Here is a 16625-nt window from a genome sequence, read left to right as displayed (position 1 = left end):
GGACATTTTATGGCAGAGTTTCTGCTCCACTCATATCAAGTTCCCACAGGGAACTTGTAGATACAAATACATTAGACAGTGGTGTGTGGAGAGATGCCGTCTCATTTGACCTTGACTTTCAGAAACCAGGTTGTGTTCTTGTCTCGATTTCCTGCAGGACCCCCAGGAATTATAATCCAATGAGTGTTTCCTAATCCGTGTGTTACTCTGTCATGGACTTTGATCTACAAACTATGTTTAATTAATGACAAGTCAGAAAATAAGCCCCATTCTGGAAATGAAAAATGGCTTTGAATTCTTTGACTGATGCAACCTGTGAAACAAAGACAGGGAAAAGTGACCATCATTCTTGTTCAGTCCCTTTCCACTTCTGCTGGAGTGGTGGGGAAAAAAGGCAGAAGGTGTTCATCAGTTTTTTAGATAGTCTGTAAACATTAATTGGACTCTAAATAAGAGATCTTTGTCCAGTGATCACTGAATCATCACATTAGAAGAACTGAACCACATCAATATTGACATTTGTGAAATCAATTAAACCAGAAGACAAAATGTATTTGCAGCTTAAAGAAAAGAATGAATGGCTCACAATTTCTCCTTTGGCAAACAGGATTTTATTTCATTATGCCCCCAAAGGCTATAAGAAAGATCCTTTCATTAGACCTTCATCGTCTCATTTTGCAGTGTTTGTGCTGCAAAGGATGAAGGGCAGGGCAAATTATAAGAACTTGAATAAAGTTTTCTAAACCACTTCAACACATGGTTTCAATACAATTTAACAAACAATTATTAATTACCTACTTTGCATGAAACAAGGAGCTCACGTTCTGCCAGAAACACGTGACATGTACACAGAAAGGTATATGACAAAGAAAATTGGGAGAGAAAGCACTAACCACGGTGGTGGGATGGTTGGAGTGAGGCAGCTGGGCGAGGGCAGAGTTCTAAGAAGGTATCACAAAGGAGGCAACCCATGAAATTGAGGCTTGAAGGGAAAAAATGAAAAATTAGAAATGAGGAAATGTGTGGTAGGCATAGGAGACCACTTATGTGAAGAAACAGAGGCAAGAAATGAAGTTGTCCAGGTGGCTTGAATGTTAAGTTTGTAAAGGGGAGGGGGGTAGTATGAGATTGGAATAGAAAGTGGGAGCCAGCTTGTAAAAGAAACTTAAATATCAAGAGTTTACATTTTATCCTAATTATAGGCAAAGGAAGAACAACTGAAGGGTTGTTTTTCTTTTTTTGTGTGTGCAGGAGAATGATATGTATCTTGGGGAAATTATTTTGATCCCTGTGTGGAGGATGGATTGGAAAGGGGAGAGACTGAAGATAAAAAAGCCCAGTTAGCAGACTCTTATGGTCGTCTGGAGGAAAGGTATTGAGGGCTCGAATTAGGATGATAGCTCTGTCAGTGGAGAGAACGGTGCATAAGAATGCTAGGGATTCTTTGATATTTGGTCACTTCATTAAGAAGTTAGGCACAAGCAGGAATGTCAAAAAGTACGTAGGAGAATATAGGTTAAGAAATGAAAGAAGCTAAAAGTCTGGAGACTTAGAAACCTCACACCTATATTTCATGAATAACTTCAAGAAGAGAGAAGATGCTAGACATGGCAAATACCAGACATTGTCACCAAAATATATATATATAATTTTCTGTCTTACCAGAAAATTCCTAGCTGGTATTGTGGAAGTTATTTCAGAAATATTCAAGTGTCCATGTGTAGTCAGACCATCAACTAGTTAGAGGAAAGTTAAAAATCAACATCAGGTTAATAAAAAGGATAATATGACAATTACAACCTAGTTACACATGATATCACTAACCAAAACAAAAAAAATAGGCTATGGAAAAAAGGCAAAGATCTGTTTTCATCACCCCAAGACAGTGGGACTGTCACATTTGGATTTTAGTTCCCCTGTGAGGAAGGAGAAGCGACGCTGAGGTCCAATCCTATCAAACCAAAGTATACAGTGACATCCTCTGTGCTGGAGGCAACCCGGTCTCAAGAGGGCCCATTTTACAGGATCTCTTATGGGAAGGATGATGGCAGAAGGATGAGAAAAAATAACAAATGCTTTTGCTACCTTCCCAACATTATTGAGCACACCAATAATTCCCATCCTATATACCTGCCTTCTAATCTTTATAAGTCTTTTTTTGTTTGTTTTCTTAATGCCTTTTACTTCTTAACACCACAGTTATTCCCCAACATATTCATACACAGAGAACTGTCTCTTGTAACAAAGAAAAATAGTTAGATAATACCAACTAACACAACAACGTTGTGTGTCAGTATATGCAACATTTGGCATCCATGATGCTCCTTCCTTCCTCTTTACCAAGAGAAAAGAAAGGATTCTATCACCTGTCCTCTGGAACCTGTATTGGTCACTTCATTTACTGGGAATACTGCTACCTTTTAGCATTTTTTCATTGACATTATTGTAGCCATTTTGTATATTGTTTGGGGAAACTCAGCCATGTTTTCTTCACTGTGTATCATAAAAGTCTTCCCATATTCCTCTGAATTCCCAGTAATTGTTATTTCTTATATTCCATTATATTAATGTACCACAGTTTATTCAGTCTTTCCCCATTGTTCGGTGTTTGGGTTTTTTTTTAAATCATTTGATTTGGAGCACAAGATGGCCTTTAAAGTTCTCCTACGAGGAGTCTTATACATATGTTAAACAGCTAGATGTCCCAGTGGATAGAGCACCAGACCTAGTTTCAGGAAGACCTGAGTTCAAATCTGGCCTCAGATACTTAATAGCCCTGTGACCTGGAGCAAGTCACTAAACTTCTGTTTGTCTGTTTTCCTATCTGTAAAATGGGGATAATAATAGTACCTACCTGCCATGGTTTTTGTGAGGATCAAATGAAATAATCATTGTAAAACACTTAGGACATTGGCACATAGTAAATGCTATATAAATGTTAGCTATCATTATCATTATTATTATTATTATTATTATTATTATATAAGATTTCCTTGACAAACACAGCCTCAGACATGAAGAGTTATAACAACAGCCCTCTGATTATTCATGTCAGACAAGGCACAAAATGGGATACATATGATTACCCAAGATGTTCACCATTGCCAGACAGAATATTACAGAATGAACCCTAATACAGTAGAGATTCCTTATAAAGGATAAGGTCCCCCATCTACTCCTGTTGCATGGATGATATTGTGCAGATTGCATCAATCCGTAGAATATTAACAAGGCCTCCTCCATATGAGTTGCAAATATTCAAAAGAGAAAGTTCTGATAATCTGTAGAGGAAAAATTAAATGGATGAAAAATACCTATTGTCCAGACTATGACATGTAGTTGCAAGGTCAGGTCACTTTGTCATCTGGGATATCAACAGCAAGTGAATGCATTGAGTCAGAATTACCCAAGAGGAAGAGAGCAGAATAGATTGCACTGAGGAAAATATGCATTTCTTTTCATGTCCCAAGAGAGTTCCCAGTATAAAAGCCTAGCTTTCTAACCTAAATGGTCTCTCATTGTGTGGTTACAAATCTTAGAACATCATGCTCTCTGAAAAATCAAATGGCAGATGACCAAAAGTTTGAAAAGAAGAGATGGGCTCAAGCAAGCTACAGCCTATATCCAGTGATGACCTACGTATAAGCAGTATCTTAACAAAGGTATCATTCGTGATATCTGATCAGAAAATGAGATAGACTTGTCAAGTAGCAAGGTGAATAACCTCAGTTCTACATTGGTGTCCACCAAACATAGAATGACCTAGAGAAAAGGACCCAGCATATTGAGTAGACCACCCTCTATGGAACATGGACAAGAATCACAGAGGATGAGAAGGCACAGATGAGTTGCATTCTATACCAAAGCAGGAAATACCCACATTGATGAGCTTATAAATCCCATGATATGCAACAATGATAGTGACAGCTATTATGATAATAGCCAGTATCCATATAGTGCTCAGAGCAATCCTCTGTGGTGGAGAATGTACAGGTATTATTGTCCCTATTTTACAAATGAGGCAACTGAAGCTCAAAGTTTAAATGCTCATGGCTACATTGCTAGCAGGGGTCAGAGGTAGAATTCGAATTCAGCTCTGGCCTAGCTCCAAGTTCAATCCTTTTTGCTCTGTGTCACCTTAATGACCCTCGAGTTATTTTCCTTGGCCTGGTTTCACTGATCACCGAGTAAAGCAATATGCTTTAAAGCAACCTGTATTTCCTGCTTATTACTTATCTTATACAAGATTACCATTGTTGGCTCTCAGAATGTTTATCTGTATTTATTTAATCAGCCAACATTTATTTTTTAATTAATTAATTTTTAGTTTTCAACAATCTCTTCCATAAGCTTTTGAGTTTTAAATTTCCTCTACCTCTGTCCCTAAGACAGCATGCAATCTGATATAGTTGGCCAATATTTATTAAGCCCCTGTTACGTGCTGGGCACTGCCCTCAAAGAGTATATTATGTAGTAGCAGAGTTAGGGGCAGCTAGCAATAGAGTGCTGGACTGCAAATTGGGAACACTCATCTTCCTGAGTTCAAATCCAGCCCCAGACACTTACTAACTGTGTGATACTGGGCAACTGACTTGACCCCATTTGCCTCAGTTTGCAAACCACTCCAGTATCTTTGCCAAGAAAACCCCAAATGGAATCACGAAAAGTCGGATATGAATGAAATGACTGAACAACAAGCAGAAATAAGGCATGTTTAGAAAGGAAATTAACATAGAATGTATTACACGAAAGGGTTATGAGCAAGTGATGTGAAAATTCATAAAAGAGAGAGATAAATACTACCTTTTTTTCTCTGAGGGCTTTCCTGATCTCCTCCTACTGGACACTGATATGGGCTTTGAAACATTTGAGCAGTTAAAGAAAAAAGGACATCCTAGGTATATAGAGAGGTGACAGCATGGACTGTATTTAAGGGATGGTGAGTAATACATTTTGGTTCAGGTATACTGTGTGAAGGAGATAACAGTAGTTTGGAGCCCTATAACAGAGGTCCTTGAATGCCAGACTAAGCTGTTTAGACATGATTTCTTAGGCAGTGGGAGTCATTAGAGGTTTATGAACAAGAAAGTGATATGAAAGTAGTAGGAAGATAAATCTTACAGTGGTGTGAAGGATGGATTTGGATTTGAGAAAAGAAAGAGAGCTGGGGATGGGTGGAATAAAAAACAATTAAGAGGCTATTTTAATAGTCCAGATGAGTTAATAATGAAGGTCTGACCTAGAAGACATCAGTGGCTGCAGTAGATTTTGCTGAGGTGAAATTAGCAGGACTTGGAAACTTGATTGGATAGTAGGAGCCTAGGTTCAAGATAATAAGATTTACATATTTCAAGCATGCAATGCTTAACAGGAAATTAGGTTTTTTCTTCAAGGTAGCTGGAATTGTGAATTAGAAACCTCCAGGTAGAGGTCTGGTCTGGAAATAAGGTTGAAGCTGTGGTAGTGAATGAGATTGCTAATGGAGTTGCTGTCAGGAAAGAAGAGCCGAGGCCAAGGATAGAACCATGTGTTTTAAGAAAGGAGGAGAAAAAGGATTCATCAACGAAACAGACAAGTAGAAGAAAATGAAATGAAAATTTAAAAAGTGGAAAGGAAAGGGGCCTACCAGTACCCTATCTTAAACTATATTACAATGAAGTAATTCTCAGAGCAGTTTGGTACTGGTTAAAAAATTGAGAGATTGACCTGTGAAATAGATTAGGTACACAGCATACAAACAAACCTGGGAGTTCAGTCAAGACTCACTATTGTATAGAAACTACTGGGAAAACTGGATAGCAACATGGCAGAAATTAGATTTAGACCCACACGTCATACCCTATATCAAGATAAGATCCAAATAGATATGTGCCCTACATATAAAAGGTCACATTATAAGCAAATTACAGAAATGGAAGAATTAATTTTCCAGGTTTAAGGATAAGAGAAATTTGTGACCAAAGAAGGGGTACAGTGATCACAGAAGATAGAATTGACAGTTTTGATTACATAAAATTAAAAAGGGTTTGCACGAACAAATCCAATACAGATAAGTTTAGAAGAGAAACGGTTTTCTGACTGAGTTTACAGGTCTGGGGCATGAAACTTTTGCAGCAAGTTTCTCTGCTAAAGGTCTCATTTCCAAGATATATAAGGAACTGATTCAAATTTATATGAGTAAGAGCTATTTCCCAATTGATATGGATATGGACAGACAGTTCTCAAGAGAAGAAACCAAGGCTATTTATAGCTATGTGAAAAAGTGCTTCAAATCAGTAATAACTAGAGAAATGCAAATTAAAACAATTCTGAAATTCTACTTCACACTGCTGAGATTGGCAAAGAAGACAAAAGAAGAAAATGACAAGTATTGGAAGAGCTGCAGAAATAACAGGCAGGCTGATGCACTTATGAATGGGTCCACTTGTCCTAGAAAGCAACTTAGAATTATGCACCAAAAAAGAAGTGTGTGCCCTTTGACCCAACTATACCGCTCCCTGTGCCTATATCCCAAAGATATGAAAGGAGAGAAAGATCCTCTATGTACAAAAATATTTATAGTTGCTCCTTTTGTGGTGGCAAAAAAGCTGAAAACTAAGGGGTACTCATCAGTAGGGGAATGGGGAACAGGGGGACAAATTGTGGTATATAAGTGTAGTGGAATAAATACTTTTGTGCTATAAGAAATGAGGGAAAATGAGGTAAGAGAAAGAAGAGCATGCACCATAGTGGAAATCCAATGTGGATAGAGAATACCCAGAAGAGTGATTGATAGACATGTATACAAATATAACTTTTTATATGTCATAATGAATATGAAATAGAGTATATTACATAAAAGAGTTGTATCCACAGGGTCAGTAAAAAAGGCCAAGGACTAAGGAAAGGTCATTCACTGAATTTGTAAGTTAGTTGGAGACTAAGTGAGTGATCAGTAAGGAAATGGGGTGGAGTAGAGGATGTTTTTTCGACTAATTTAGCATTAAATTAAAGAGATATAGAGAGGTAGTTTAAAAAGAAATTAGGATCAAAAGAAGGTTTTTGTTTCAATAGGGAAGTTCAGTGTATGTGTATGGATAGGCTAATTTAACCTTGGAAAAAATAAGGGTGATTAATGCCTTGTCTCACATTTGTATTACTTAAAAGGTCTTATTTTATCCAGAATGTGGGCTTTGTATTAATTAACCACCACCACCCTTCTCCTTTGGCCTTTTCCTTTTTAAGAGTGTTGCTCTAAATCCCTTAAACAAAGCAATAGCCTCTGCTACAAGGATCTGGAGAAGTTAGGTCAACTGTTCAGAGCCTCCATGGAGTCTGATTACTGATTCTTTCCACAGTACTACGGTAGAACGACAGGAATCAGGCTAAAATGAATGTTAAACTGAGCACAACAAAAGCTCAGTTCTCCCAGAGTAAAGATACCATTTCTTTTAGTCCATGCCCTTTCAACCTACATTGAGCTTTGGGCCTTTGCAGATCCCAGGAGAAGAAAAGAGAGATGAAGTTGGCCCAAGACCTTGTGCTTGACCCTGGTAAAATCGTTCCACTTGGTCCAGATCTGACCCAAATATTGGTTGTATTCAGATCCTCCTGCCCCCACTCTCTCTCAGGCCTCAGCTGTACATGGAGAACTTCCCTGTCCCATCATTTGCCTGGAGTATCTACCACCTCTTTCCCTGCTTTGGAAACAGTCAGTCTCTTTCCTTCTCTTAACCTTTCTGTATTGCAGCCCCATTTGATGAAAATGATCTGGAGGAAGATGTGGAAACAGAGCCTGCAGAGATGGAGGGAGAGGCAGCAGAGGACGGAGACACTGGAGACACTGGTGCTGAGCTGGATGACGGTAAGGGGCAGTGCCAGAGGAGAAGAGGAAGTCGGAATTGTAGCAAACTCCAAATTGTATATGGGAACACCATGATTGGTGATTGGGAGTGAGTTAAAAAAACAAAAGCAAACAGCCTAAGACTTTGCCAACCCAGACAATGACTCACCAGGTCACAGAAGGAAACAAATAGAAAGCACAGCACAGATACTGGCCTCTTACTTCCTTCTTGACTCAGCTGATAATAATGTGCCTTAGTGTATACACCTGCAAAGTGAAACTAATTAGAAATTCACCTGGATTACCACATTGGGGTTTAAGGACATGATCAGAAGTGTCAGACACATGGCCCAAAACCCTCCTAAGTATAACCCAAACCAGATTAAAGTGGGAAAAATTTAACAAAATAAATAAAAACACAATAAAACATAGATAGCATTGCATTTTAAAACTAATCAACGTGCATCTAACAGGAATCCTTCTATACAAATGAGCAGCCCCCATTTCTGTTTGAGTTGCTCTAGACTAGAAGATTATTGCCCCCGGGAATACACTGGTAGCTGGGAACGGGAAAAATGTGACCAAGTTCTATCCAACAAGAATTTTTGTTTTGTTTTGTTTTGTTTTTGGCAATTGGGGTTAAGTGACTTGCCCAGGGTCACACAGCTAGTAAGTATCAAGTGTTTGGTCTGAGGCCAGATTTGAACTCAGGACCTCCTGACTTCAGGGCCAGTGCTCTATCCACTGCACCACCTGGCTGCCCCAAGAATTTTTTTTAATCACCAGTTATGTACAAGGCTCTAGAGACGTAAAGAAAAGCAAACCAGTCCCTACTTTCATAGAGCCTACATTGACCAGGATCTCGACAAAGTGAAGGCACAGCAGTTGTCAGGAGTGGGAGGGTACTGCCAATGGCAGGATCAGAATCACCTTCTGTAAAAGGCAGCACCTAAGCTGGGCCTTAAAGCTAGGACAAGCGCTGCAAAGGCACAGAGGGAGGAAATACAATAGATGCAGTAGAGGAGAGAAAGAAACAGGAACTAGGTGTATGTGGAGTGGGGCACAGAGAGCAGCGTAGTACTAGGGAGATTGTGAAGGTAAGGAAGCCCTGACCAGGAGACCACAGAGGATAATGTCTAAACATTGAAAAGGGAATCTGTGCAATTGAGTCATGTGCTCTGCAGATGCACAGTATTATTTCTGTTCATTTGTGACTTCTCTTAATGACATTATTATTCCTCAATTAAAAAAAAAAAAACATGAGCTATGTTGAGACTATAAACTGATCTCAATATATGGGGCTACTAGGTAGCACAGTGAATAGAGCGCCAGGCTAGGAGTCAAGAAGATGTCTCCTGAGTTCAAATTTGACCTCAGACAGTTACTAGCTGTGTGACCCTGGGTAAATCACTTAACCTTGTTTGCCTCAGTTTCTTCATCTCTCAAATGAGCTGGAGAAGGAAATGGCAAACCTCTCTAGTATCTTTGCCAAGAAAACCCCAAAAGGGGTCACAAAGAGTTGGACATGCCTTAAAATGATTGAACAACAGTAAACTAGATAATGTGCTTTGAAATGTAAGGGACACTATTCACCCACTGTTTTTAGAAGAAAATCAAGACTACCAGGCAGTACTTGTTCTGAGGAAGAGAAAGGGCTCAGCAGAAATAGAAGAAGATGGCGTAAACTTTAAGGGATGGAATTGCAATTGGTATATGTAAATAGATTCAAGTCAACAAGCATTTAATAAGTACCTACTATGTGCCTGGCACTGTGCTAAACACTGGAGATACAAACAAAAAAAAAGGTAAAAGATAATCCCTGCTCTCAAGGGGCCCACTTTCTAATGAGGGAGATAACACGTGTAAACAACTTTGTTTTGTACACACACACACACACACACACACACACACACACACACACACACACATACACATTTACAAGATATAGACAGACTAAACTGGAGATAATCTCGGAGAAAAGGGCCTAAGATTAAGGAGAATAGGAAGAGCTTCTTGCAGAAGGTAACACTTCAGCAGAGACTTGAAGGAAGCTGAGGGAAGGCAGAAGTGAGGAGGGAGAGAGTTCTAGACATGGAGATCACCCAGTGAAAATCCCTAGAATCAAAAGATGGAAGTGTCTTATTCTAGGAACTGAAAAGAGGCCTGTACCCCTGGATTAAAGAGTATGTTGGGGTGGGGAGTGGAGTGTAATGTGTAAGAAGACTGAAAGTGTAGGAAGAGGCCAGGTTACAAAAGGCTTTATAAGCCAAACAGCTCTCATTGGCAGGGAGTCTTCAGAGAGTCAGAAGGTTTAAAAGACAGGGCTGACCAAGTTAGAAGGAGGGAAGCAGGTAAAAGTGAGCCCTGGGCTTTGAGCCATGCGTTTGGAAGGGGGCAGACATATGGATCCTAGTGCCAGGGTGTTTGTGAACTTAAAAGTCCTCATAGAATTCTGATGGAACCAGACTGAGACACTTCCACAGAATTCCATGATGCAGATGACCATGTACCCTAAAATTTTACCTGTGAGTCATGAGTTCCAGAGACTGTGTTTCATGCTAAACTGGATGATGGCTAGCATTTATATAATATTTTAAGGTTTGAAAAGCACTTTATACATATTATCTCACTGATCTCTGCAACAACCCTATGAAATAAGTACTATTATTATCCTAACAGAATACCATTGTTGGTAGTCAGCATTCTCCAAAGAATTTAAAATGGGTATCACCCAAAGGACAGTGGTGAGTATAACCAGAAATAAAGTGCTCCATCGAAGCAATGTGTGATCCGAAAATATGGTGGACAGGTTCCATGGCAAGAGTGAGGGAAAACTGATGTCCTCCACAGACATTCTCCTGATGACAGTAGAAAAGGAGGAAGAGGCATGTTGGATAGAACCCCCTTTTACGAATGAAAAAACAAAGATTGAGAGAGGTCAAGTAATTTGCCCAGAGTTACAGAGCTAGTAAGCCTCTGAGAGAGGATTTGAACTTAGGGCTTCCTGGCTCCAACTCCATCATTGTATCTCCCATACCTGAATATGATTAATGAACATTAGAATATGATTCCCCTGGAGCCCGTTAGGGATTGCTGACTTGGGAAGGAAAGACAATAACAATTTGTATCTAGAACACTTTACTGGCTTCCTTCTCTCAGATCAGCGCTGGTCTGATGACATCCCATCTGATGCTGAAGCTGAGTTGGGTTTACAGGGCCAGGAAGCAAAAAAAGGAGAGCTAAAGCTTGAAGTATCAGAGAAGGAAGAGGAGCAACCAACCTCCCTACCACACCAGCAAGGAGAAGGTAACCTAACAAGAGAAATGACTTCATTCCAATGAGTAACTATCTGGGTAGGAATTGTGGAGATCCTCTAGGAAAAAATAATTCAAGGACCCTGCCAGGTCCTCTGAATAGACCGATCATATCCAGGGGAGATTGGGAAATAGAGAGAATTAGAAACAGTTGGTATGAAGGGAAAAGTGAGTCTGGTTTGGCTGCCCTCCCACCTCCTATCAGTTGTACTATCTGTCCATCCTGTCCTCCTCAATATTCTCTCCTCTCTAGTTTTTCAGCAGCTGTCCTGGTCCTCCTCCTCCTCACTAATTTAACTACTTCTTTTTCTTCTTTGCTGGATCATCACCTGTAACATGACCATTAACTGCAGGTATAACTAAAAGATCTCTCCTAGATCCTCTTTTCTTCATTCTATACACTCTCTCACGTTGGTGACCTGTAACATGACCATTAACTGTAGATATAACTAAAAGATCTCTCCTAGATCCTCTTTTCTTCATTCTATACACTCTCTCACGTTGGTGACCTTGTTAGCTCCCAAATTAATTCCCTTGTTAGTTTCATTGCCATCTCTGTGCCAATATCTCTCAGATCTATGTTTCCAGCCCCAGTTTCTCCCCAGAGCTTTAGGCCTATATCACCTACCCATACGACATTCCAAAATGGATGACCCATACATACCTCCAATTCAACATGTCCAAAATAGCTCATTGTCATTTCCCCTAAGTCAGCTCCTTTTCCACATTCCCTGTTTCTTTTGAGGGCTTCAATGCCTTTCCAGTCTCCCAGGTTCTCAACTTTGTTATCATCTTCAATTCCTCATTCCCCCTCAGTGTCCAAGTCTTTGCCAGATCTTATAGTTTTATATATATATACATATATATATATATCTATATGTAACATCTTTCATATCCAACCTACCACCTGACTTCAGGCTGTCATCACTTCTCATCTACACTACTAAAACGGGCCTCCTAATTGGTCTTCCTGCCTCAGGTGTTTCCTTCCTCTACTCTCCACAGCTGTCCCCTGTGCCTGAAATGCTCTGTCCCCTTCTTCCTCATAGTTTCTCTGGCTTCTTTCAAGACTCAGCTCAAATCCCACCTTCTGCAGGAGGCCTTTCCTAGTCCCCTAAACTAATGTTTTCCCTTTCCAATTTTTTTCCTTCTCATCTAATCTCTATATCTTTAATAAATGTGTGGAAGAACATGGCAAGAATAGTACAGACAGGCAGGCATAATTGAGCTGCCGTTGTACCTTAAGAGGGGATGCCCACATCCACCTTCAAATTACAGATTCATTTGAGCCATTGTCTTCTGCCAGACATCTAACTGTCATTTTTTTTTCCCTAAGGTCCCTCTCCACACTCTAGCCCTAGCAAGTCTCCTCTAGAAAGTCCTGGTCTACTCTCCACAGTTAGCAGAGCCAAAGCAGAGGTAAGTTTTCATGGGTTTTTTGGGCCCAGGTTCATTGTGAGAAAGCAAGGTGTACCTAGAGTTATTGATGGCAACTTTCATCTTCCTTGGGGAACTGTCTCTATCAAAGATAGGAGTACTTTCAGCTTGTTGTCATCCTAAGGAAATACAAACTCTGTTTGTTCTCCCTAACAGAATTGCCAAAGATTTAACAGAAGGTACTGGTGTCTTTTGACCAAATCACCTTAATTGGAGAAGTAGTATAGTGTAAGACATAGATCAGTAATGGGCCAGGGTTCTAATCCTAAATCTTACTGATTTGCTGTGGTTCCTCAGAAAGCAAATAAGCACATAATCACTTAATGCCTCAGTTTTTTCACTATAAAATATAGATAATATTATAATACCTCACATGATATAATATGAGGATAAGCAAAATAACATCTGTAAAAAACTTTGAGCTCCTAGAAAAGTCATTGTGAAAAATAAAAATTAAAAAATGGCCTATTTAAATAAAAATGAAAGCACAAGTATTAATTGTCAATTCTTGGAAATTGGGGTGATGCCTAATCAATTGGGGAATAGCTGAACAAGTTGTGGTATATGAATGTAATGGAATACTATTGTGCTATAAGACATGATGAGCAAGAAGACTTCAGAAAAACCTGGAAAGACTTATGTGAACTGTTGCTGAGTGAAGTGAGCAGAACCAAGAGAACATTGTACACAGTAACAGCCACATTGTACGATGACTAACTTTGATAGGCTTGGCTTAGCTCTTCTCAGCAATGCAAGAATCTAAAACAACTCCAAAAGTCTCATGAGGGAAAATGCTATCCACATCCAGAAAAAGAACCATGGAGTCTGAATGCAGATGGAAGCATACTATTTGCTCTCCTTTTCTTTTGTTGTTTTGTTTTATTTCTTCTTTGTTGTGGTTCCTCCTATTAGTTCTAATTCTTCTATACATCATGACTAATGTGAAAATATGCTTAATGCGAATGTATAAGTAGAGGCTATGTTAGAGTACAGGCTGTCTTGTGGAAGGGGAAAGAGAGGGAGGGGGAGAAAATTTAAAAACTCAAAATCTTATGGAAGTGAATGTTGAAAACTAAAAATAAATAAATTATTTAAAATTTTAAAAATAATTGTTAATTCTATTGACAATTGTGGTCTACATGTCACTACTATGCATAGCTATATGCCTTAAATCTTTGGGAGGGAGTTGAAAAAAAATTGCACCTCTAAGAAAGGACCCTTTAAAGGGACAGACAACTTTAAAGAAAACAACTCATCCTCAATAATTTCTGCTAATTTCTTTTCTTTGTAGGACGTCCAAGTCCCCTTCTCTTCAGTTTTCAATAGAGACAAATCTCCAGAAGAGCATTTTTTCCCAGATATATTCCACATCAAAGAAAAGCCAGAAGTTGAAATTCCCATGGATCAGAAGGTTTTAAACACTTCTGCGACACTGTCTCCTATCCGATCCCAGCCAGCAGCCCTGCCAGAAGCCATCATGACCACTTCCCCAGTCATGTCTGGATCTGTGTCCCCTTCACTGGCTTCTACTTCACCTTCCTCACCACTGCCCATCTGCTCTCAGCCCCAGCCTTCCTCTGAAACGTCCATTCCATCCCCCACAGAGTCTCCTATTTGTTTCCAACCTAGTCCAATAATAACATCCACTCCTCTGGTCTCCCTCGCCCGTAAAGACCAAGATGATGCAGTGGAAAAGCCACGCAGCCCTGTTGCCGCAGATGAATCCATAAAACGGAATGACCTCGTGGAGGAATTTTGGTTAAAGAGCGCTGAAATACGCAGGAGCCTTGGGCTCACCCCAGTGGATAGAAAAAAGGGTACTGAACCAAGTTTCACTTTGCCCAGCCTTGATTCTGTGTCCCTAAAATCATATCCAACCAAGAAGGTATCTCAAGATGAAGAAATCCATCTTTTAAAACCTCAACCTTCTCCTAGAAGGCCAGGCATACCAAAGTTAGATAGCGATCAGCCATCACTGCTGACTCCTAAATCACCATCCGAGAAAGAACTGAAAAGCTTGATCCACGAGGAGAGGAAAGACTTGTCCAGCAGCTCTGGCCTGGGTCTTCATGGGAGCTCCTCCAACATGAGGACCTTGGCCAGTCAGAGCTTTAATACCTCTGACTCAACCATGCTCACACCACCTTCAAGCCCTCCTCCTCCCCCACCACCAGATGAGAAACCAGCAACTCTTCGAAGAAAGAAACAGGCTTCCTGGCAGAATGAAACTGAATCCAAGCCTTCACCTACCACTCCCCCCGTAGTCATTGTTCGGCCCCACCAAGAACCATCACAGCCATCCAGAGAAGAGGTGCGCAAGTCATTTGTGGAAAGCGTTGATGAAATTCCATTTGCTGATGATGTGGAGGACACATATGATGAGAAGACAGAAGACACGAGCTTCCAGGAAAAGTTCTTCACCCCACCCAGCTGCTGGCCCTCCTCAGAAAAACCTCTCTACCTACCCTTGGCCAAAGAAAATGGCAGGTTGCCTGCTTTGGAAGGTGAGTCCCAACAAGAAAAGAGGGGGCTGCCGGTGGTGTCTCCAGAAGCCAAGGAACTGGCCAAAGAGCGGATGAGAGCCAGAGAGAAATCTGTGAAGAGCCAGGCATTGCGAGATGCCATGGCCAAGCAGTTAAAAAAGATGAAAGAGATGGAGATGACAGCTGCCACTTCAGCTGGAACCTCTAGGATCTTGAACAAAGGGGCTTCTTTGCCTTCCAAGACGAGAGAGCAGCTGGTCTCAGAACCCCTAAAGCAGTCAGCTCTTGGAAGATCTGAGGTGCCCACCCTAAAGCATGAAGCAACCAGTGAGGAGTTTTTTTCCCCACCGTCCGATTCAGGAGGCCCTGATGGCTCTGTCACGTCCTCCGAGGGTTCTAGTGGAAAAAGCAAGAAAAGATCTTCACTCTTCTCCCCCCGAAAGAACAAGAAAGAGAAGAAGTCCAAAAATGAGGGCCGGCCACTAGAAAAGCCCAGTGGGAATGTCCTGGAGGAATCAGCTGCCAAACCTAAGTCTTTATGGAAATCAGTATTCTCAGGGTACAAGAAGGACAAGAAGAAGAAAGTAGACAATAAATCCTGCCCCAGCACTCCATCCAGTGGTGCCACAGTGGACTCTGGGAAGCGTAAGATGTCTCCTATGGTCAGAACAGGTATGATAGAGACCTCCACAGGTATCGACACAGGGTCTTGTCATGAGAGCCACTTGCATGTCTTTAAATTTCCCCCCTCACCCCTTTATCTCTTTATTTGCAATGGATGAGACATAGAGGAAGGGAACCAATATGTTTAAAGTGAATGAAAATATCCTGGTTGCTACAATAATTATAGGTATATTGTATTTGTTTGGGGTGTTGACTATATTCTTTGACAAATAATAATAGCCAAGTTATCAGGGTCCGCTGTATGGAGAGAGACACGCTGACAACGTATAGGACTTAAGTCACTTTATTAACCTTGTTTCTTCTTTTCTTAGAGCTGCAACTACGTCGACACCTGAGTTTCTCAGAGGACTCTGATCTCTCCAGTGATGATGTCTTGGAGAGGTCCTCCCAAAAGTCCAAGCGAGAGGTAGGCAAAAACAGATGAGTATTAATGGTGTCAGAAAAAAAAAAAACCAGAAGGTTCCCAAAGTCTCCTACTAAACTCACTTTTGGTGATTGTTGAAGAGGAGAGGAATGTTTTGTAAGACACAGAAAAAACCTATGACCAATTGTTGGGTTTCCCTTCAAGAAAGCCAGTTCCTTGTTGTTATTAGATGAAGGAGCTGCAGAAAGACACACTTGGATTGTCTAGTTAGGCAGTCTTGAAAAATAGGTCTTTCTTAAGTGCTTCTGATGAGCAGTTTGAGGTTATAAATTTTTATGATGAGTTTCTGAGTATTCAAATGTGAGAAAGATCCAGTGCCAAATTGGACAGTGCCAGCACTGAAGTTGGGGGCCCCTTTACTCTTAAAACAGCTCATCCTTCGAAAGCCTGAACTGTAAGTGACTCTGAGAGAAAGGGGTGACTGAGGGGCAGAGTGGCCTTTGACAGAAGTTGAAGGATAA

At 40.5% G+C, this 16625-nt stretch overlaps 1 protein-coding gene across 2 annotated transcripts in view; it reads left to right on the top strand.

Annotated features, from left to right (window-relative positions):
• MICAL3 (microtubule associated monooxygenase, calponin and LIM domain containing 3) overlaps window positions 1-16625 on the top strand; it is a 240384-nt gene that overhangs the window by 190547 nt on the left and 33212 nt on the right. For both annotated transcript variants that reach the window (XM_027857317.1, XM_027857318.1), the window contains 5 exons: window positions 7730-7843; window positions 10982-11128; window positions 12473-12555; window positions 13865-15728; window positions 16052-16146. In XM_027857317.1, coding sequence (XP_027713118.1) covers window positions 7730-7843; window positions 10982-11128; window positions 12473-12555; window positions 13865-15728; window positions 16052-16146 — 2303 coding nt within the window. The remainder of the gene's footprint in view (window positions 1-7729; window positions 7844-10981; window positions 11129-12472; window positions 12556-13864; window positions 15729-16051; window positions 16147-16625) is intronic.

Source organism: Vombatus ursinus, unplaced genomic scaffold, assembly GCF_900497805.2.
Source record: "Vombatus ursinus unplaced genomic scaffold, bare-nosed wombat genome assembly UNPS02012082.1, whole genome shotgun sequence".
NCBI lineage: Eukaryota > Metazoa > Chordata > Mammalia > Diprotodontia > Vombatidae > Vombatus > Vombatus ursinus.
Note: the sequence above shows the minus strand (reverse complement) of the source record. Positions and strands in the feature narration are given on the sequence as shown.